The sequence below is a fragment of the Papio anubis genome, chromosome 8 (genome assembly GCF_008728515.1).
Source record: "Papio anubis isolate 15944 chromosome 8, Panubis1.0, whole genome shotgun sequence".
In the NCBI taxonomy this organism is placed as follows: Eukaryota; Metazoa; Chordata; class Mammalia; order Primates; family Cercopithecidae; genus Papio; species Papio anubis.
The window spans coordinates 36526215-36548864 of record NC_044983.1 but is presented as its reverse complement, the minus strand read 5'-3'; the positions used below and the strand labels follow the sequence as shown (position 1 = coordinate 36548864).

General features: G+C 44.9%; 2 protein-coding genes across 4 annotated transcripts in view; one reads left to right on the top strand and one right to left on the bottom strand.

The window, feature by feature from the left end:
• Positions 1-899, bottom strand: part of BAG4 (BAG cochaperone 4) — a 36980-nt gene extending 36081 nt beyond the window's left edge. The window contains exon 1 of one of the 2 annotated variants that reach the window (XM_021942212.2): positions 354-899. In XM_021942212.2, coding sequence (XP_021797904.1) covers positions 354-623 — 270 coding nt within the window. In that variant the 5' untranslated portion in view covers positions 624-899. The remainder of the gene's footprint in view (positions 1-353) is intronic. The other variant, XM_021942211.2, reaches the window with a different exon arrangement.
• LSM1 (LSM1 homolog, mRNA degradation associated) lies at positions 772-14803 on the top strand. 2 transcript variants are annotated; one of them, XM_009212891.2, is made up of 4 exons: positions 772-1218; positions 5537-5605; positions 8276-8391; positions 14295-14803. In XM_009212891.2, the coding sequence occupies exons 1-4, from the start codon at positions 1173-1175 to the stop codon at positions 14463-14465; spliced, it is 402 nt and encodes a 133-aa protein (XP_009211155.1). In that variant the 5' UTR covers positions 772-1172; the 3' UTR covers positions 14466-14803. The 2 variants fall into 2 exon arrangements, with proteins under 2 accessions (XP_009211155.1, XP_009211156.1); XM_009212892.2 differs by lacking the exon at positions 5537-5605 and having other exon boundaries at positions 1083-1218.
• Positions 14804-22650: the final 7847 nt, after the last annotated feature.

Genomic DNA, 22650 nt, shown 5'->3' with positions numbered 1-22650 from the left:
AGTCACGCAGGATAAACTGCTAGAGCTGGAGCAGCAGATCCGTGCCACCCCTACCCAGCATTGCTCCCAGGAGAGAGATCTGCAGCCTGCTGCTAAGCTTAGTAAGCCCGCGCAGGATCTTTCTTTCTTTTTTAAATGGTAATAAACGTATTTTTTGCGGTCGAAGCAGAAAAGGAGGGGCAAAGGGAACACAAGCATATCCCCCAACCTCTGATCCCAGTCTCGGTCTCTCCAACATCCCCCCTCCCCGACCCTCCTCCACATAAGGAAAACAAATATGAAACCCGATCCTTTACGAATCCCAGCCCCAAGGGCCCTCACCTCCCCGCAAGGACAGAGGGTGCAAAGCTTACCTGGTGGCTTCCTCCGGCTCGACCAGGCTCTGGCCAGGCGCCTCCAGAGGAATAGTAGCCATCGCCTCCTCCGCCTTCTCCCAGCCAGGTGGTCTCCGCTGGGCCGCCCCCGCGCACCCGCCAGGAAATGGGAGGCTGGGGAGGTTCAGGGCGAAGAGGATATAAGGGTGGAGGTGGGTGCACCGGCACATCTCCACCCCCAGGCCCGTAGTAGCGGCCGTAGTGCGGACCGTCACTGGGGCCGTAGCCCGAGCGCCTCAGGGCCGACATGGGCTCTCCTGCCCTGAAGCGCTTCCCGCCCCCCGCCCCACGGCCGACCCTTCGCGCAGGCGCCCGCGGGCGATTGCGAATGGAGAGCAGCGAAGGGGGTCGGACGACGCCAGCCAATCCCAGGCCCGGTCCCGCCCCTTCTGCTGCCGAGCCCCGAGAGCTGAGGGACGGAGGTCCGTGACTCTGGGGTCTCGGGAACCCGGGGACGAGGGAAGACACCGTGTTCCTTAAGAGGGAGTATACGTTTCTTCGCCATCTATCCAATGGAGATGCCTCTTCCCTACTTAACAGGAACAGGGAAAGGGTGTCCCCCAACCGTACGGCTGCCCCTCCTCTTCCTGTGGGCCCGCACGTGTTACAGGAAGTGGGTGGGGGTAATATGGAGGAGTTTCCGGCAGGCCCCGGCGGCTGAAAGCCGGGGCAGAAGTGCTGGTCTCGGTGGGGATTCCGGGCTTGGTCCCGCCGACGCGGCGACTGCGGTAGGAGGGAGGAGGTTTTGGACGCGCTGGCCCCCCGCCGCTGTGCATTGCAGCGTTATTTCAGTTCAAAATGAACTATATGCCCGGCACCGCCAGCCTCATCGAGGACATTGACAGTGAGTAGTTCATCTCCTCCCGGTGGAGCCTGGGTTGAGACCCTCCCGGGCGGGCGCCTCTTCCGAAGAAGCTTGTAGAATGAGTCCCGGGCGGGGCCGGTGTGTTCTGAGCTCAATCCGGGCGTTCCGCGTCGATGTCCTCCACAGCTGCGGTACACACCGCTTGCCCACCCAGTAGCCTGCTACTTGTTCTGCCCCTCGCAGCCTCCGCCAGCCCTCTGGCTGGTGAGCCCCAAGCGATGGAACTCATTCGTACTTTCGTGGGTCGCGGCAGCAGAGGCCCGAACACGAAAGAAGCCCGGGGGGGAGCTTCTCCCCCGTCCCCTCCTGCCTGCAGTATTTCGAAGTATCAGCGTGTTACCGGTGGATGGATCGGAATACCTAGAGAAAGGATTCATTAAAAAGCAAAAATATTAAGACAGCAGCAGTTGGACTTAATTGGCAGTAAACGTAGGCGCTCTACGGTGTGGCCATTTGCTAGCTTATTTTACTGTGAGGGTCATTAGCGCCTTCAGGTTATTGTAGTAGAGACCACTGTTAGACATGGTATTGACTTTTCTGGAAAATCACTTGCAACCTTTTTTTTTTTTTTTTAAGACAATTCATTTTTGCTTTTACTAAGAAGACCTCCTTTATTCCTAGTTTTTGTCCGGAAGAGGAGCTCAGTCCTATACAAAAGCGGAAAGAACCGCCTGCAGTTGTCCGGGCTTTCATGTTTTCTAAATTCTATCTGTGCATTATTCCTCAAGCAACATTTTTTATTGTTTTAATCACGTGATCTTTCTCATTAACTTACTGTTTCAAGATGATTTACACATGGTTTTAAACAAGTTGCAATCGTCTCAGTTACTCTGTGAATATACGATTTAGAATATATGGTTAAAATTTCGTTTTATGGGCCTGGCGGGGTGGCTCCCGCCTGTAATCCCAGCACTTTGGAAGGCCGAGGCGGGCAGATCGCCAAAAAAAAAAAAAAATCTGTCAACCATAAAATGAAATTTTTTTTTTTTTTTTTTTTGAGACAGAGTCTTGCAGTGGCGCGATTTCGGCTCACTGTAACCTCCACCTCCCGGGTTCAAACGATTCTTGTGCCTCAGCCTCCCCAGTAACGGATTACAGGCGCCTGCCACCATGCCCAGCTAATTTTTGCATTTTTTAGTACAGACGAGGTTCGCCATGCTAGCCAGGCAGGTCTCCCAACTCCTGACCTCAGGTGAGCCACCCACCTTGGCCTCCCAGAATGCTGGGATTACAGGCGTGAGCCACCGCCCCCGGCCGACAGATAGTTTTTTTAACCCAGATTACTTATTTTGCTATGTAAGGGAAATGTAGTGTAATTGGACTAAATACATATTAACATCTATATGAACCTGTTATGTGTAACAGGATGTTTTAATTGCTTGAGGATGCCCTTTTGCCCTCATCTCTCATATATCCTCTAACACGTCCTGCCATTTTACTAAAAATCAGTTTTGCTGTTTGGCCCTCTAACCCCTACCACTTTGTAGATTCCAGACCCCCCACTTTATGAAAACTTGGAAACCGTTTGATATGCACCCTTTGCTCCCCCACCCTAACACACAGTTTCCTGCCTGTCTTTCTGTATTTCCACCCATCCTCTAATTTCAGTAGGAAGGATTCCTCCCTTTTTGTTGTCTGTTATTACTGTCTCCTCTCACTGCTTCTGGAACCTTTTTTCATTGTTACCCTTTTTCTTTCATATCCTCTGTCTCCCCAACCCCTGCGTTCTTCCCCTCATATGTGTTATTGTCTATCCATCTCAAATATTTTCTCCGTTCTCTTCATCATATTCCCATCCCTTTTTTCATATCTTTATCCCCAAATCTCGAGTCATTTTCATTTTGTCTGTTTCCTTATCACCTTCAACAGACCACTTACATTACTCCTGCAATCTAATTTTTATCCTGAACACACTAGTCAAGCTGCATTCTTCAAAGTTATTCGCCTAAGGCATTCTTCTGTGTTCTCTCCCCTCTGCAGCACTGTGATACTGTCCCCACCAGAATCTTTAATTCTCTTCTCTTGATTTCTCTAACAACTGGTACTTGGTGATTTTCTTACTTCTCTGGCTCTTACTGTTCTCCAATATAGATGGTCACTTGGATGCCATGTGGCCTACTTCTTTAAATATTTAGTAGATCTCCTGTACTTTAGTAATTTTATATCACCTCTTTGCAGATTTATCTAAAATTGCTTTCTCTAATCTTGACGTCTTTGGCTTTCCAGTCTTACTGTTTCCAACTATCTGCATATGTTTCTGTTTAAGTGTCCTGATAGCACTTTAGAATCACAAAGAGCTAATAACCTTCACCCTGAGCTTGCTGTTTTTATTCCCAACTCTTGGTAAATAGTTTTGTGATGTCTCATAAAACTCCTACATCTTTACCTCACATCTTTAGCACCCCACCCTCTCACACATACCCACTTACACAAACTCAGTTAACAGACTCCATCACTTTATGTTTTCTTGTTCCCTGTGAAGTCAAATCTAAATGCAGCCTGTCCCCAGTACTTTTCTGACTTTTATCTACTGTTCTTTCCCTTCACAGCCTCAGCTTTTAGCTAAACATGGATGTATGGCCCTTTTATTCCTCCTCTTTAATTTACAGATTTCCTTCTCCCCCCAGCTTCCTATCACTCTTCCCGTGCCCTAAAATTATCTACCTTTCAAGGTCCAACTCTGATACCTCCTTCAGAAATATAGCTTCTATCTCTGTAGTCTCATATAATTAAGATTTGCTTTCTGGCCGGGCGCGGTGGCTCAAGCCTGTAATCCCAGCACTTTGGGAGGCCGAGACGGGCGGATCACGAGGTCAGGAGATCGAGACCATCCTGGCTGGCACGGTGAAACCCCGTCTCTAAGAAATACAAAAAACTAGCCGGTGCAGGTGGCGGGCTCTCTGTAGTCCCAGCTACTCGAGGCTGAGGCTGAGAATGCATGGAACCCGGGAGGCATGGAGCTTGCAGTGAGCTGAGATCCCGCCACTGCACTCCAGCCTGGTGACAGAGTGAGACCCGGCCCCAAAAAAAAAAAAAAAAAAAAAAAAAAAAAAAAAAAAAAAAAAAAAAAAGATTTGCTTTCTGTGGTACTTATTTATAGTCCAAGGAAGAGTATAAATTCCTTCAGGGCAGAGTCACTGTGTTTTCCTCTGTTCTGCATCTAGAAGGTACTTTAAGCATGGAATGAAAGAAATTTTGCTGGGTGTGTTAGTAACTGGCTTATTCTCATTCTTCAGTGTCAGCTCAAAGTCACCTCTTCGGAGAGGCTTTCCTTTGCCACCCTTCCTTCTGTAACCACTTCTCTCCCTTCATCATACTGCCTTGCTAGTTTATTATTCCATTGTTCTAATCACAATAGGTTATTTTCTTGTTTATTTGTCCTCCTCCACCATGAATATAAATTCATAACGTTGGTGACTTTCTAAGTCTCATTCTCTACTGTATGTTTAGACCCCAGCACAGCACATGCCCTCTCAGTAAACATTGAATTTCTGCTCTAGCTTATTATTAGAGTCTTCATTTTAAATACCTGAAGCATTGTGTTTTTATTTAAAGCCTTCCCTGGTTACAAACAAAATGTGAGATAGAAGGTCGTCTTTTGAGGACAAAATAATTCTATAAATAAGATCATAAGAATCATCTAGACTGTATTTGTCAATTTACAGATATAAAAACTGACATGACATTGAAATGGTTTAAGTGTCAAACATAAGGGTCTTTGGCTAGGCGCCGTGGCTCACACCTGTAATCCCAGCACTTTGAGAAGCCGAGGTGGCCGGATCATCTGAAGTCAGGAGTTCCAGACCAATCTGGCCAACATGGTGATACCCCATCTCTACTAAAAATACAACAATTAGCCAGGCATGATGGCGAACTCCTGTAGTCCCAGCTACGAAGGAGGCTGAGGCAGGAGGATCGCTTGAACCTGGGAGGCAGAGGTTGTAGTAAGCCGAGATTGTGCCACTGTACTCCAGCCTATGTGACAGAGTGAGACTCTGTCTCAAAAAAAAAAACAAAAAAAGACATAAAGGGTCTAGAGCCAGCTAAGTCAGGCTTCCTGATGCTGTGCCCTGTCCTTTTCCCACTCTGCCACACTGCTCTGATTCTTTTCACCACTGATGTTATATAAATCTGGATTGCTGTGCTGCTTTCTTCAGTTTTCCAGTGAACTTGAACTTCACCTTAAATGCATTGGCAGAGGAAGTGGTACAGCTTAAACTGTTATTTATTTTTATTATCCTAAATACTCACTGAACTTGTCAGTTTTCATTTAAAAGACTTTTTCCCCTCTCCCCAGAAAAGCACTTGGTTCTGCTTCGAGATGGAAGGACACTTATAGGCTTTTTAAGAAGCATTGATCAATTTGGTATGTATTAATTTATGGACATCTCTCATACTCTGGATAATAACAGCTTCCCACTGCATTTTTTGTTATTTAATATTGAAATTTATCTGCAACTTTTTCACATGTGTGACTTAGTAGGACTGATTTTAGTGAGTGTATCATTGTTTTCTATACATTCAGATTAGGTTGTTCAAAGCTTATATATATTTCCAAGTTCATGTTTCTAAAACTGGCTTTCACTAGACTCCCCAGTAGGGGGAGCCAAATGATAAAAATAAACTCAGTCCACCGAAGAGGCTGCTTATCTTGTTTTGTTTTGTTTTGTTTTTTTGAGCTCTCACTCTGTCACCCAGGCTGGAGTGCAGTGGCACAATCTTGGCTCACTGCAACCCCCGCCTCCTGGATTCAAGCGATTCTTGTGTCTCAGCCTCCCAAGTAGCTGGAATTATAGGCTCCAGCCACCACACCCAGCTAATTTTTCTATTTTTAGTAGAGATGGAGTTTCGCCCGGTTGGCCAGGCTGGTTTCGAACTCCTGACCTCAGGTGATCCACCCACCCAGCTGAGCTGGACAGTTGTTCTGCTCCTCATGGCTCTAGGACAGTCGCTTGGTGTCTAGAAGGTGAGTCGGCTAGTTTGAAGGAGCTTCACTCACATGTCTGGTGCACTGGTGGGGACAGCTGGAAGGCTGGTCTTAGCTCCCATAGTGCTGGGATGACAGGCGTGAGCCACTGTGCCTGGCCCAAGGCTGCTTATTTCTACATTGGCAGGGTACAGTGAATTCAGAGCAGTTCCAGAAGTGAAGGTAATCCCTCCCTAGCCAATGAAAATTGGGTAGAAGGCATTTCCTGACCCCAACATTAAGCTTAATACTTTATGTATATGTATAGGGATACATTGGAATAAGAGGCCTCTGTCTTCGTTTTGCATCCTGCATTTTTCTTAAGTTAAAAGATTATGTGGGCTGGGCGCGGTGGCTCAAGCCTGTAATCCCAGCACTTTGGGAGGCCAAGACGGGTGGATCACGAGGTCAGGAGATCGAGACCATCCTGACTAACACGGTGAAACCCCGTCTCTACTAAAAATACAAAAAACTAGCCGGGCGAGGTGGCGGGCACCTGTAGTCCCAGCTACTCGGGAGGCTGAGGCAGGAGAATGGCGTGAACCTGGGAGGCGGAGCTTGCAGTGAGCTGAGATCCGGCCACTGCGCTCCAGCCTGGGCGACAGAGCCAGACTCCGTCTCCAAAAAAAAAAAAAAAAAAAGATTATGTTTCCTTCTGTTTCAAGGAACTTCATGTTCATGCTAACATTTATTGGATATCTGCAAAATCACTGGATTTGAGCATGAGGAAAAAACGTAATTAAAACATTGTAAGAATTATGGAAGATATGAACATAGATTTCTCCTTTACTTCAAATAGGACAAGTAGTACTAATTAAAAGAGGAAAAATGGCCGGGCACGGTGGCTCAAGCCTGTAATCCCAGCACTCTGGGAGGCCGAGACGGGCGGATCACGAGGTCAGGAGATCGAGACCATCCTGGCTAACACGGTGAAACCCTGTCTCTACTAAAAAATACAAAAAAACTAGCCGGGCGAGGTGGCGGGCGCCTATAGTCCCAGCTACTCAGGAGGCTGAGGCAGGAGAGTGGCGAAAACCCAGGAGGCGGAGCTTGCAGTGAGCTGAGATCCGGCCACTGCTCTCCAGCCTGGGTGACAGAGCAAGACTCCGTCTCAAAAATAAAAAATAAAAGAGGAAAAAAAATTATTGTTAACAAATTGGAGTCCTGATTCTTAAGTCAGATTCATCAGAGTACTTTGAGTGAAAGGTAGTGAATATTAAGTTGACTTTTAGGTTGCAAATATAGTTATCTGTCAAGGTGAAAAAATAGGTTTTTGCTGTATCATAACCCATGGATACCTGCATTGGGTTAAATGAATCCTAATTACTAAAACAAAGTTGAATCTTCAGCAGATCATCACATACACCTACCCACACAAAAAGAAAAGCTGTTTCTTTCCAGAAAACAAAGTTTTGATCTCTGTGGTTGTTTAGACCCAAGTTTTCCAAGGTCCTTATTCGTTTATATTTTCCTATGGCTTTTTTGGTATTAGCAATTAACTTACAAAGGAATTTATCTCTCTTATTTCTACCATCATTCATGTATTAGCCCAACATAATCCCAGACATCTCCTAACTGGTATGTCTCAATTAAATAGGAGAAGATTATTTGAAATTTTAGCCTTCCTCAGAATTAGAAATCTTGAGGGTCGGGCACTGTGGCTCACACCTGTAATCTCAGCACTTGGGGAGGCTGAGGCAGGCAGATCACAAGGTCAGGAGTTCGAGACCAGCCTGGCCAATATGGTGATCCCTGTCTCTACTAAAAATACAAGAATTAACCGGGAGTGGTGGCAGGCATCTGTAGTCCCAGCTACTCCGGAGGCTGAGGCAGGAGAATTGCTTAAACTGGGAGGCGGAGGTTGCAGTGAGCTGAGATCGTGCCACTGCAGTCCAGCCTGGGCAACAGAGCAAGACTCAGTCTCAAAAAATAAATAAATAAATAGAATTATAATGCTTGGAAATCGTGTTTAGCTAAATCTTTTCTGTTCAAAAGAAATGATTATTGAGTTACGGACCTTTACCCAATAGTTAAACTAAATAGCTTTGTTTTTTCCCTATACACTTATAGCAAACTTAGTACTACATCAGACTGTGGAGCGTATTCATGTGGGCAAAAAATACGGTGATATTCCTCGAGGGATTTTTGTGGTCAGAGGAGAAAACGTGGTCCTACTAGGAGAAATAGTAAGTGAAAACTATTAAGCTGCTGTAGATCTTCATATTCATGCTAGTTAGACTTTCTTTTTTTTTATCTTTTCAAGAGAGAATAAAAATATTTTCCACATTTTATCTGGCTTCTTACAGGCAACTACCAAATTAGGGAAGCTACAGAGAATACTTAACTTTGTTTCAGTGCCTTTTGGTATTTTAAAGGTTTTTGATCCCACTGGCAGCAAAGTATCTTTTTACCGGATACCATTAAAAAATACGATTCTGTAACAAATGTGTTCATTAATGTATTTGTTTAATAGCAGAAAATTGACAAAGCTTGATTTATATATGCTGGGGAAGGTGTGACTTACATACGTTGGAATATTTTACAGTTGGATACAAGTAGTTTTTCATGGCATAAAGCTAATGCACAGTATTTGAGGGAAGCACACATTGCATATATAGTATAATGTGATGTCTATATTAGTAAAGGGGGAAAGGGAAAGAGTGGCTATAGGAAAAGCTTTTCTGTTACCTATCACGAGAATGGAATTCAGTCTTACTTGAATCCTTAGCTCACAGCCAGGGAGAGGGCGTTTTGGTATCTGTGCCAGAAAGACCAGCTGGCAGGTGAAAGGTTAAGTCAGTTTTTCTGAGGTGTTGTTGCTGTAGGTCTTTGTGTGTGCAGACATACACACACACACACACACACACCCCTACTAGAAGTACTCAGATATTTTTTTAGGTGCCTTATTTAAAACGTTTGATTTCATCTTGCTACTTCTGATTATTGGGTTTGCAAGGAAAATAAAAATATCTTCAAGAGTAGTTGAAATTAAGGGTTGAGCCAGCACTGTCTTCTTTTTTCTTACCAAAAACTTTGGTGTTTGCTTAATTTTTAAAGTTTTTCATACTGTTTTCTAAATACCTAGCCATGTCTTCAATCAATTTGCAGAAGTCTTTAGAGTGGTTTGGTTTGTAGCCACTTTTAACAGCCATTTGAGAAAGCAAGGAGATAATTTTGCCAGGGTTGGGTTGGTTCAGAGACCTCATATTGGAAATAGTCAGCTAGAAATGACTAATCCATGCTATTGATCAGTACTGCCCAAGTGCTGCTGTGAAATATGTGAAATATCTTTTTCTTATTTATAAAATATTTTTGTAGTTTGTACTTTTCGTTCCGTTTATCATTTCTTGCATGTTTAAGGAGCAGAAATTATTTTTTGTTTTTTGGGTTTTTTTTTTTTTTGAGACAGAATTTTGCTTCTGTTGCCCAGGCTGAAGTGCAATGGTGCGATCCTGGCTCACTGCAACCTCCGCCTCCCAGGTTCAAGCGATTCTGCTGCCTCAGCCTCCCAAGTAGCTGGGATTACAGATGCCCGCCACCACGCTCATCTAATTTTTATATTTTTAGTAGAGACGGGGTTTCACTATGTTGGCCAGGCTGGTCTTGAACTCCTCACCTCAGGCGATCTACCTGCCTCGGCCTCCCAGTGTGCTGGGATTACAGGCATGAGCCACCGCGCCCAGCCAGGCGGCAGAAATTGTTTTCTTCTTATGTCACGTAAAGGCTGAAACAAGGCCAGGCACAGTTGCTCACGCCTGTAATCCCAACACTTGGGAGGCTAAGACGGGAGGATCACTAGATCAGGAGATTGAGACCATCCTGGCTAACACAGTGAAACCCAATCTCTACTAAAAATACAAAAAAATTAGCCAGGTGTGGTGGCGGTTGCCTGTAGTCCCAGCTACTTGGGAGGTTGAGACAGGAGAATGGCGTGAATCCAGGAGGCAGAGGTTGCAGTGAGCTGAGATCTCACCACTGTACTCCAGCCTGGGTGACAGAGCAAGATTCCATCTCAAAAAAAAAAAAAAAAAAAGGTCTGAAACAAAGCACCTAGTACCCATGGGGAGATACTAAATGACTGTAAAGTAGTCTTCCAGTACTTTTTTTCTTCCAGAGATGGGGTCTCAGTGTGTTGCCCAGGCTAGATTCAAACTCCTAGGCTTAGGCAATCCTCCTGTCTCAGCCTCCCAAGTAGCTGGGACTATAGGTACATGCCACTATGTTTGGTACGCCAGTCTATAGGGGAGCTGACCCATCTCTGCGTGGTGGGGTTATAGGTGATTTTTTAAAATACTTTTCTGAATGTAATTTTGAAGAGGCAACATATCAGGGGAAAAGACTTACGTTAAAATACTGGGGTGGGTGTGGTGGCTCACATCTGCAATCCCAGTGCTTTGGGAGGCCGAGACAGGCAGATCGCTTAAGCCCCAAGAGACCAGCCTGGGCAACATGGCCAAACCCCGTCTTTCCAAAAAAATATAAAAATTAGCCAGGGGTGACAGTGCAGATGACCAGTTCCAGCTACTCAGGAGGCTGAGGTGGGAGGTTCACCTGAGCTCAGGGAGGTCAAGGCTGCAGTGAGCCGTGATTGTACCACTGCACTCCAACCTGGGTGACAGAGCAAGACCCTGTCTCAAAAAAAAAAATTCACCGATACTATGCTTCTGTTTTATGGTGGTAAACGTGGCAGACATGCTTTTTCTACTGGTTACACTGGCGCAAAGGTACATCTAAGTAGATGTGTGTGCAGAGAAAGTAGATGTTTGTGCAGAGAAAGAAGTGAACGTGTTTGTTCTTGAAGTTTCTTTGTTTCCTTGGATCCCTTTTGTGAGGAAAAGTTCCCTTTTTAAAAAAAATATGTTATAGTTTGGATGCTGCAGAAGTTTTACAGGGGTACCACTAGAGAAACATGGTTCCAGGAATGCCTGCATGGTTATATGAATCAGCAGTCAGGAGAAATTGTGTACCAACTCCAGGGAAATTCATACGTAGGAATCACTTAGTTTCTATAAACACTATATTGGTTAAGAAATGCCTGAATTCTGCCTCAAGGACGATGATGATAACACAGCATTAAGTAATAAGACTGTTGGGAAGAAGCAGCAACAGCAACATGAATTGCTCAGCGAGTAACATACTGAAAAGCCCAAGAGGCAGCGCATTAGGGTGAGAACACTGTCCTCTCTTTAGCTGCTACTCATGGGGTGGGAGGGCAGGTGGTAATACATACTTTGCTGGGTGCTGTTAGCATTGGACCCAGAGCAGGGCTTGCTTATGTAATTTGTGTGGCTTTCATTGTAACTTCTGTGGTGAGAGTCCTCTCTCTGTCTGATAATGCCACTGCCTGTGGGTTCTGAGACCTTGGCAGCATGTGGTGATAGTATGCAGGCCAGAGCATCGGGAGTTGTGTGTCAATACCGTCCCAAACTTTATCATTGAAAATCATAGAGGAGGATAAGAAACAGGAATACTTTGTATAGACTTTCCATCTTACAAAAACACCAAATAATACCTGTATATTCATTTTAAGGGCAATAAACTGAATCTGTGGATAGTGAGATACTTTTTTAGCAAAGTTATTCTGCATTATGACATTGGTTAGCAAATGTTTATAAGGGCCAGGCACAGTGGCTCACACTTTGGGAGGCCAAGGCAAGAGGATGCTTGAGGCCAGGAGTTTGAGACCAGCCTGGGCAACATAGCAAGACCGCATCTCTACAAAAAGAAAAAAAAATTAGCCAGATGTGGTGGCACATGCCTGTAGTCCCAGCTACTCGGGAGGTTGAGGCAGGAGAATGGCGTAAACCTGGGAGGCGGAGCTTGCAGTGAGCCGAGATCCAGCCACTGCACTCCAGCCTGGGCGACAGAGTGAGACTCCGTCTCAAAAAAAAATAAAAAAATAAAATAAAAAATAATAAAAAATAATAATAAATTAATTAATGAAAAATGTTTATAAAGCATTCAAAGATAAAAATATTAAGCATACTATGCCACATTTAAGTGAAAAGAAAACGAATTACAGTCAGTATTTGCATTGTGGGTTTTTGGCAGGAGTTTGTTTTTGAGGCAGGGTCTCACTCTGTTATCTAGGCTGACTGCAGTGGTGTGATCATGGCTCATTGCAGCCTCAAACTCCTGGGCTCAAGTGATCCTCCCCCCTCAGCTTCCTGAGTAGCTGGGACTACAGGTATACGTCACCACGCGCAGCTAATTTTTGATTTTTTTTTTTTTTTCCTTTTGAGACAGAATCTCACTCTGTCAGCCAGGCTAAAGTGCAGTGGTGTGATCTTGGCTCACTGCAACCTCTGCCTCCTGGATTCAAGTGATTCTCGTGCCTCAGCTTCCCGAGTAGCTGGAATTACAAGTGTGAGCCACCACGCCTGGCTGGGTTTTTTTCGTTTAAGTCAGTATATATGTAGAAAAATTGTAGGGATATTATCAAAATGTTAATCCTCCATACTGGAATTATGGATAATTTTTAAATTTTCCTTGTCTATTTTCTATATTATCTACAATAAGCATGTGTTTTTTAAATAAGGAATTTTTTATTAGGCAACAATTTGGTTTTTGTTTGGTTTTTTTTTGAGATGAAGTTTTGCTCTTGTCACCCAGGCTGGAGTGCAATGGCGTGCTCTCTGCTCACTGCAACCTCTGCCTCCCAGGTTCAAGTGATTCTCCTGCCTCAGCTTCTCAAGTAGCTGGGATTACAGGTGCCCACCACCACGCCTGGCTAATTTTTTTTATATTTTTAGTAGAGACAGGGTTTTGCCATGTTGGCTAGGCTGGTCTCGAACTCCTGGCCTCAAGTGATCCACCCGCCTCGGCCTCCCAATGTGCTGGGATTACAAGCATGAGCCACTGCGCCTAACCTAAGCAGCAATTTTTTAAATAGTGGAGAAAAATATTGGGACCAAATTGGTTTAGTAACCTAAATGGTCTGCTGAGGTTCTCTCTAGAAGACTTGTTGCCGTAAAGGGAAAAAGAGTCTTGTTATAGTTTAGAGACTACAGAACTGATACGGTGGTGCACACCTGTAGCCCCAGCTACTTAGGAGGTGAAGGCAAGAGGATCCCTTTTATTTTTGCCTTTTTACTTTTTTTGAGACAGGACCTTGCTCTGTTGCCCAGGCTGGAGTGCAGTGACATGTTCATGTCTCACTGCAGCCTTGACCTTCAACCTCCCAGGCTCAAGCAGTCCTTCTACCTCAGCCTCCTGAGTAGCTGGAACTGTAGGTGAACACCACCACACCAGCTGGTTTTTTTTCTGGGTTTTTTTGTTTTTTGTTTTTTGTTTTTCTGGTGGAGTTAGGGTCTCACTGTGTTGCCCAGGCTGGTCTCGAACTCGTAGGCCCAAGTTATCCTCCCACCTCAGCCTCCCAAAGTGCCAAAGTGCTAGGATTACAACTGTGAGCCAACCCACCCATCCTTAAAATAATTTAAAAAGTCTAAGGCCGCATTGCCTCAATAACCTCCCTCTTGGATTATCTACAGTGGGGGAGATAGCTGTCTATAAGCAGCCCTAATTTTTTTTAAAGGAAATTAATCCTGATATGGGATTTTGGATCACATAAAGCTCTGTTATACCTTGTCACTGCCTGTAATCCCAGCACTTTGAGAGGCCGAGGCAGGCAGATCACGAGGTCAGGTTTCGAGACCAGCCTGACCAGCATGGTGAAACCCTGTCTCTACTTAAAATACAAAAATTAGCTGGGCGTGGTGGCACGTGCCTGTAAGCACAGCTACTCAGGAAGCTGAGGCAGGAGAATTGCTTGAACCCAGGAGGCAGAGGTTGCAGTGAGCCCAGATGGTGCCACTGCACTTCAGCCTGGGCAACAGGGAGAGACTCCGTCTCGGAAAAAAAAAAAATACTGATCACTATTAACCACATTCATTGTAAATATGTATCCTATAGTAGTGTTGTCAGGCATTTCTTTGAAAAACTTATCTGTCCCTATGAGAAGGATATTTCAGTCCTGTCACAGTTACGAAAAATAATCTGAACCTGATAGAGGAATCCATTTGCCTTTAGATCTATAATGTTTTCTATTCTTGGTCTTCAATTGAAGTTTTCAAACCTATCTCTTTTGTAGGACTTGGAAAAGGAGAGTGACACACCCCTCCAGCAAGTATCCATTGAAGAAATTCTAGAAGAGCAAAGGGTAGAGCAGCAGACCAAGCTGGAAGCAGAGAAGTTGAAAGTGCAGGCCCTGAAGGACCGAGGTCTTTCCATTCCTCGAGCAGATACTCTTGATGAGTACTAAGTCTTTTGCCCAGAGCCTGTTGCTCTTGAAGAGTAGGGACTGTCACTGATGAAAGTGACATCCTGGCCACCTCACACATTTGATCAGAGACTGTAGAGTTTTGAAAAGTCACTTTTATTTTTAAGTCTTTTACACATGCAACATGAAGAAATCGTGTAGGTGGGTTTTGTTTTTTTTTAAATAACAAAATCGTTTAAAGAAACAGTGGCATAGACTCCTTCACACGTCACTGTGGCGCCAGCAACTACTTCTTGATATTATTCTTCGTATCCCAAATTAGAGTTTACAGCGACAGTCTTCATTTACTTGTAAATAAAATATGAATGTCAAAAGTGTCATGTTATCTCCAAGTTTGAGTTCCTGTAATGAATAGACGAAATTAAGTTTCTGTTGTCAAAGGTATAAGCAGTCCACATACTGGAATTTCCCCCTTCAGTCACAGTTTTAAGTAGCTGGCTACTTAGGAAGGAATACTTTTATTCTGATCATCTCAGGGGTCCTCTCCTGTTTTCATGTTTGTATCTGTTAAGAAATACAAATATTTGGCGGGGGCGGTGGCTCATGCCTGTAATCCCAGCACTTTGGGAGGCTGGGGTGGGCGGATCACCTGAGGTCGGGAGTTCAAGACCAGCCTGACCAACATGGAGAAACCCTGTCTCTACTAAAAATACAAAATTAGCTAGGCATGATGGTGCATGCCTATAATTCCAGCTACTCGGGAGGCTGAGGCAGGAGAATCGCTTGAACCTAGGAGGGCGGAGGTCGCAGTGAGCCGAGATTGTGCCATTGCACTCCAGCCTGGGCAACAAGAGCAAAACTCTGTCTCAAAAAAAAAAAAAAAATTCAAATGTTCAGGTGTGAGGAGGGAGCTTTCAGCTGAGTTTCCCAGTTACTGGTTACTGCAGAAGACTCATGTTTGAGAAATGACATCACTGTTGCTCTTGCTACTGCTTCGCCCCTGGCTAATCCAAACTAAGTTCCCATTAGACCCAACATGTTCTTACAATGGCTTGTTCTCTGGGTATAGGTTTTCTAGTCCCTTGAATTGAGTCTTGAGTATCTTATGTTCTCATCAAAAAGGAACATAAATGGTATTGTAGTGACTGAAAACCCATAGTGATGGCACTTTGTGTGATTGTTGAAGAGTAGTGATTGTATGAAAAGCTTAACAGATTTGTACTTCAAGAAGGAAGCTTGGGCTGGGTATGGTGACTCACACCTGTAATCCCAGCACTTTGGGAGGCAGAGGCATGCAGTTCACCTGAGGTGAGGAGTTCAATGCCAGTCTGGCCAACATGGTGAAACCCCGTCTCTACTAAAAATACAGAAATTAGCTGGGCATGGTGGCACACGCCTGTAATCCCAGCTACTCAGGAGGCCAAGGCAGGAGAATTGCTTGAACCCGGGAGGCAGAGGTTGCAGTGAGCTGAGATTGTACCACTGTACTCCATCCTGGGCGACAGAATGAGACTCCATCTCTAAGTAAATAAATAAATAAATAAATAAAGGAATGCTGGTTTAGTAGACAATGGGCTCAACTAGGAGTTGGGAGGCGTGGTGTAAAATTGGCAATTATTAGCAGATTAGGCTTGAGTGAGTCATCCTCTTATTCTCAGTAATTTTAACTATGATTATTCCAGGTAGTTCCTTTTTATATTCTGTTAAGCAAAGATGTTATTTTCATAAATTTTATATCATATCTTATTTGTATGTGTGTGATTTTTTATTATTATTATTTTTTTTTTTGAGACAAAGTCTTGCTCTGTTGCCCAGGCTGAAGTGCAGAGGTGCGATCTTGGCTCGCTGCAACCTGCACCTACCTCCCAGTTTCCCTGAGTAGCTGAGATTATAAGCATACGCCATGACACCCCTGTCTAATTTTTGTATTTTTAGTAGAGACGGGGTTTCACCCTGTTGGCCTGACAGGTTCCCAAACTCCTGACCTGAAGTGATCCTCTGGCCTCAGACTCCCAAAGTGCTGGGATTACAGGCATGAGCCACCACACTTGGCCTGTGTGTGTGTGAATTATTTTATAGTATTAACAACATTTTATGAGCTCAGGGGTTTTTTAAACTGCCCAAAATGCCTATAAACCATTTGACTTCTGAACTGTTCATCATTGGACTGATTTTACAGTAGGTAATTTATGAGGAAACTATTGCACTTAATGGCTTATCTAATGTTTTGCCCATAATCTTACTGTTTAAAAGAATGTATTATTAACTACCCACATAAAGAGAAGAAAGAAATACCAACTTTTGAAAAACGTATCTGACTACAGTAAGATACTCTGAAGTTCAGCAGAATGACAGCATTTGTTTTTCAGAGCCCCACTGCTTCAAAGCATGTAACACCTCCAAGAAATGTGAATTTGTTAGTTATCTTGTGTTTTGTTTTGTAATTTTTTTTTTATTAATATACTTTAAGTTCTAGGGTACATGTGCACAACGTGCAGGTATGTTACATATGTATACATGTGCCATGTTAGTGTGCTGTACCCATTAACTTGTCATTTACATTAGGTATATCTCCTAATGCTATCCCTCCCCCCGTCCCCTCCCCACAATAGGCCCTGGTGTGTGATGTTCCCCTTCCTGTGTCCAAGTGATCTCATTGTTCAGTTCCCACCTATGAGTGAGAACATGTGGTGTTTGGTTTTCTCTTCTTGCGATAGTTTGCTGAGAATGATGGTTTCCAGCTGCATCCATGTCCCTACAAAGGACACAAATTCATCCTTTTTTATGGCTGCATAGTATTCCATGGTGTATATCTGCCACATTTTCTTAATCCAGTCTGTCACTGATGGACATTTGGGTTGATTCTAAGTCTGCTATTGTGAATAGTGCTGCAATAAACATACATGTGCATGTGTCTTTATAGCAGCATGGTTTATAATCCTTTGGGTATATACCCAGTAATGGGATGGCTGGGTCATATGGTATTTCTAGTTCTAGATCCTTGAGGAATTGCCACACTGTTTTCCACAATGGTTGAACTAGTTTACAGTCCCACCAACAGGGTAAAAGCGTTCCTATTTCTCCACATCCTCTCCAGCATTTGTTGTTTCCTGATTTTTTAATGATTGCTATTCTAACTGCTGTGAGATGGTATCTCATTGTGGTTTTGATTTGCATTTCTCTGATGGCGAGTGATGAGCATTTTTTCAGGTGTCTGTTGGCTGTATGAATGTGTTCTTTTGAGAAGTGTCTCTTCATATCCTTTGCCAACTTTTTGATGGGGTTGTTTGCTTTTTTCTTGTAAATTTGAGTTCTTTGTAGGTTCTGGATATTAGCCCTTTGTCAGATGAGTAGATTGCAAAAATGTTCTCCCATTCTGTAGGTTGCCTGTTCACTCTGATGGTAGTTTCTTTTGCTGTGAAGAAGCTCTTTAGTTTAATTAGATCCCATTTGTCAATTTTGGCTTTTGTTGCCGTTGCTTTTGGTGTTTTAGACATGAAGTCCTTGCACATGCCTATGTCTTGAATGGTATTACCTAGGTTTTCTTCTAGGTTTTTATGGTTTTAGGTCTAACATTTAAGTCTCTAATCCATCTTGAATTAATTTTCATATAAGGAGTAAGGAAACGATCCAGTTTCAGCTTTCTACTTATGGCTAGCCATCTTGTGTTTTCAACATCCATCAATTCCCACTGTAATGGCAAGAGTTATGATTTACTCTTACATTAAATTCCAAGAATTTCCAAGCCATAGCAAGGTTTCAGTCATTGTGTGTAATGTCTTGCTTTAGACCTTTATCATACAGCCAACAACCAAGACTTGGACCTAAAGGATGAAACTCTCTGGACTATCTGCGGCATTCTTAGTTCCTCAACTGCCCAGTGTGATGGTTTGCCCTCACCTTACCCAAGCCAGTCTTTGCAGATACTGAAATCCAGTGCTTTCTTCCCCGACCATTGCTGGACTCTTGTATTATTAGGCTCCAGGATCAGTCCCATTCATACTTTTTTTTTTGGAGACGGAGTTTTGCTCTTGTTGCCCAGGCTGGAGTACAATGGCACAATCTCAGCTTACTGCAACCTCCATCTCCCGGGTTCAAGCAATTCTGTCTCAGCCTCGTGAGTAGCTGGGATTATGGGCATGCGCCACCACGTCTGGCTCATTTTTTGTATTTTTAGTAGAGACAGGGTTTCTCCATGTTGGTCACGCTGATCTTGAACTCCCGACCTCAGGTAATCCGCCTGCCTCGGCCTCCCAAAATGGTGGGATTACAGGCATGAGCCACCACGCCCAGCCTATATTTTATCTTTAATAGTTTCTTCCAGGCCAGTGGCTCACGCCTGTAATCCCAGCACGTTGTGAGGCTGAGGCGGGTGGATCACCTGAGGTCGGGAGTTCGAGACCAGCCTCACCAACATGGAAAAACCCCTTCTCTACTAAAAATACAAAATTAGCCGGGTGTGGTGGTGCATGCCTGTAATCCCAGCTACTTAGGAGGCTGAGGCAGGAGAATCGCTTGAACCTAGGGGCGGATTTTGCTGTGAACCGAGATCACGCCAATGCACTCCAGCCTGGACAACAAGAGCGAAACTCCATCTCAAACAAAACAAAACAAGAAAACTTCCAATTGGGGCTTCCCTTGAGATTGCTTTCAGGGTAGAAAAATAAATAAGGGGCCGGGCGCAGTGGCTCACGCCTGTAATCCCAGCACTTTGGGAGGCCGAGACGGACGGATCACGAGGTCAGGAGATCGAGACCATCCTGGCTAACACGGTGAAACCCCGTCTCTACTAAAAATACAAAAAATTAGCCGGGCGAGGTGGTGGCGCCTGTGGTCCCAGCTACTCGGGAGGCTGAGGCCGGAGAATGGCGTGAACCCGGGAGGCGGAGCTTGCAGTGAGCTGAGATCCGGCCACTGCACTCCAGCCTGGGCGACAGAGCAAGACTCCGTCTCAAAAAAAAAAAAAATAAAGAAAAATAAATAAGGAAGATCTACCAAAGCCCCCTTTCTGGCCATCTTTAGTCTGAAATAATTGAGTACAGCAGCATATCTCTTACTCTTCTTTTTTCGCCCTTAGCCCTTGACCTTCTTAGACTGCATGCTCTTAGTTAGCTAAGTTTAAACCGCAGTATCTGCTCCCCTCGCTGCTCTGATAAAATCCCAACAGGCTCTGGATACTCAGCAGAACCAAGTACCCTCATCCTGTCCATTATGGAGGCTCAGGGAAGCCGGGTCAGGATGAGTCCTAGTGATACCACAGGTGAAGAAGGCTGGAAAGTATCATTTTCCTCGTAGGAGTGTGGGTGGGCCAGGACGGGGAGGCCGAGCACAGTGCAGACAGCAGAAGGGGTAGGCCAGCAGGCAGAGTAGGCATGCCTGCGAAAGATGACTGACTGCACCTCGCCCAGAATTTCTTTTTTGAGTGGACTAGAATAGAAAATAGAGTGCAGGTGGCTCACGCCTGTAATCCCAGCAGTTGGGGAGGCCGAGGCCGGTGAATCACTTGAGGTCAGGAGCTCGAGACCAGCCTGGGCAACATGGCAAAATATCTCTACCAAAAATACACAAAATTAGCTAGGCGTCATGGCATGAGCCTGTCGTCCCACCTACTCAGGAGCAGACTGGGTGACAGTGAGACTCCATCTAAAAAAAAAAAACGGCCAGGCATGGTGGCTTATGCCTGTAATCCCAGTGTTTGGGTGAGGGAGAAGGGACAAGATGGAGGAAGGTAAACAAGAAGGCACCGCCCCTGTTGCTTCCGGGTTCTTCATCACCAACTTACCTGCGCGTGGGAAAATGCAGGTCGCGCCTGGGAAAATGCAGATCAACTGAGCAGGCACCACAGGAGGTCAATCCGAAGAGATCGAAACTTACCTGGCCATGCCTATGGAGACACCCCTATCACACCCTTATCCCGGCCCACTGCCCTCCCCCTTCCAGTACCAATGCATAAAGATCTGCTGCCGGCAGGAGCTGGCGTGACTTCCTCGGCCCCCGCATTCGTGGACCGGAGAACCTCACCCGAGAGCGCCCCGGCATTCATGGACCGGAGAACCTCACCGGAGAGCGCCTGGGAGACTTCCCTGGCCCCCTACACCTGAGGACCAGAGAACCTTGCCCGAGAGTGTGCGCATATTTGCAATAAAAGACTGCCACTTTCTTATGTACTTTGGCCTCATGTTTAATTATTTAGCTCTCCTAAATTAAGTATTAAATTAAGACAATTATTAAATTAAATTAAGACACCCAGCACTCTGGGAGGCCAAGGCAGGTGGATCTCCTGAGGTCAGGAGTTCAAGACCAACCTGACCAACATGGAGAAATCCCGTCTCTACAAAAAATATAAAATTAGCAGGGCGTGGTGGCATATGCCAGCTACTTGGGAGGCTGAGGCAGGAGAATCGCTTGAATCTGGGAGGTAGAGGTTGCGGTGAGCCAAGATCACGCCATTGCACTCCAGCCTGAGCAACAAGAGCGAAACTCCGTCAAAAAAAAAAACCAAAAAAAAAAAAACGAAATCAAAGCGCATCACACATAACAAAGTTAGGACATGTGAAACTTGATATCTGCATGTATGCAGATATTGGAGATGTAAAATAAATTTGTTACTGTGGCTGTCAGAAACATTTGAAAAATACTACCTTAACTTATAGTAAATTTGTATGTGCTTATTTCAACTAGGAAGGAAAAGAGTATTTGCATCCATTGAGGTACAGGAAAAAAAAAATTTTTTAAGTCCACGTTCATTTTCATGTCTTTCTTCTCAACTCCTGAAAATCACCTGTGTCCTGGATGGGGCTGAATCTGTCGATCTCTGTGCTTAACACATGCTATTCCCCGAAATCTGCATGAATCCTTCTCTCACTATCTTCAGATCTCTGTCACATTCCCCTCCCTTGACTGCCTCTTTAAAATAGCACCCCTGGCTGGGTGCGGTGGCTCATGCCTGTAATCCCAGCACTTTGGGAGGCTGAGATGGGTGGATCACCTGAGGTCAGGAGTTCGAGACCAGCCTGGTCAACATAGCGAAACCCCATCTCCACTGAAAATACAAAAATTAGCTGGGCATAGTGGCGCACGCCTGTAATCCCAGCTACTCAGGAGGCTGAGGCAGGAGACTTGAATCCAGGAGATAGAGGTTGCAGTGAGCTGAGATTGCACCACTGCACTCCAGCCTGGGCTACAGAATGAGACTCTGTCTCAAAAAACAACAACAACAACAACAAAAAAAAAAGGCCGGGCGCAGTGGCTCAAGCCTGTAATCCCAGCACTTTGGGAGGCCAAGACGGGCGGATCACGAGGTCAGGAGATCGAGACCATCCTGGCTAACAGGGTGAAACCCCGTCTCTACTAAAAAATACAAAAAACTAGCTGGGCGAGGTGGTGGGAGCCTGTAGTCCCAGCTACTCGGGAGGCTGAGGCAGGAGAATGGCGTAAACCCGGGAGGCGGAGCTTGCAGTGAGCTGAGATCCGGCCACTGCACTCTAGCCTGGGCGACAGAGCAAGACTCCATCTCAAAAAAAAAAAAAAAAAAAAAAAAAAAAACCCGGGTGTGGTGTCAGGCACCTATATCCCAGCTACTCAGGAGGCTGAGGCAGTAGAATCGCTGGAACCCAGCAGGTGGAGGTTGCAGTGAGCCTAGATCACGCCACTGCACTCCAGCCTGGGTGACAGAGTGAGATTCAGTCTCAAGGAAAAAAAAAAAATAGCAAATAGCACTCCTACCCCCATCTATAATTTTCCAACTTTTCACCCTAGCAAGTATTGCTATCTGACATATGTTTTACCCGTTTACCGTCTGCCCCCCTCCCTCACTAGAATGTAAACCCTTAAGGATGGATTTCTGTCCGTCTTGTTCACTCTTAAATCCTCAGCATCTAGAATGATGCCTGACGTGCATTAAGTCTCAGTATGTATTTGTTGAATTGAAGGATGGATGGATGGATGGATGGATGGATGGATGGATGGATGGATGGATGGATGGATGGATGCATGGATGGATGGATGGATGGATGGATGGAAGCATGAAGTAAGTTCAGGCTGGCTTACCAATACACTTCAGAGACCAGTAGGACCCCAAAAGGTGAAGACAGCTGGAACCACTGAGCAGCCAGGAGTAGGGTAATTAGTAGTGATCAGTCCTTACATTGAATATGGAGATGTTCCCCTACTGTGGAGTCAGCCTTTAGTGCAGGCCATAGCCCTTCAGGTGTGAAGAGTTTGGAGG

What these genes read in the sequence shown, in the direction of transcription:
- LSM1 (XM_009212891.2), top strand. Translation starts at nt 1,173, where the DNA reads ATGAACTATATGCCCGGCACCGCCAGCCTCATCGAGGACATTGACA. An exon ending in AAGAAGCATTGATCAATTTG is followed by an intron (nt 5,606 to 8,275) that starts GTATGTATTAAT and finishes ATACACTTATAG; the next exon opens with CAAACTTAGTACTACATCAG. An exon ending in TGGTCCTACTAGGAGAAATA is followed by an intron (nt 8,392 to 14,294) that starts GTAAGTGAAAAC and finishes TCTCTTTTGTAG; the next exon opens with GACTTGGAAAAGGAGAGTGA.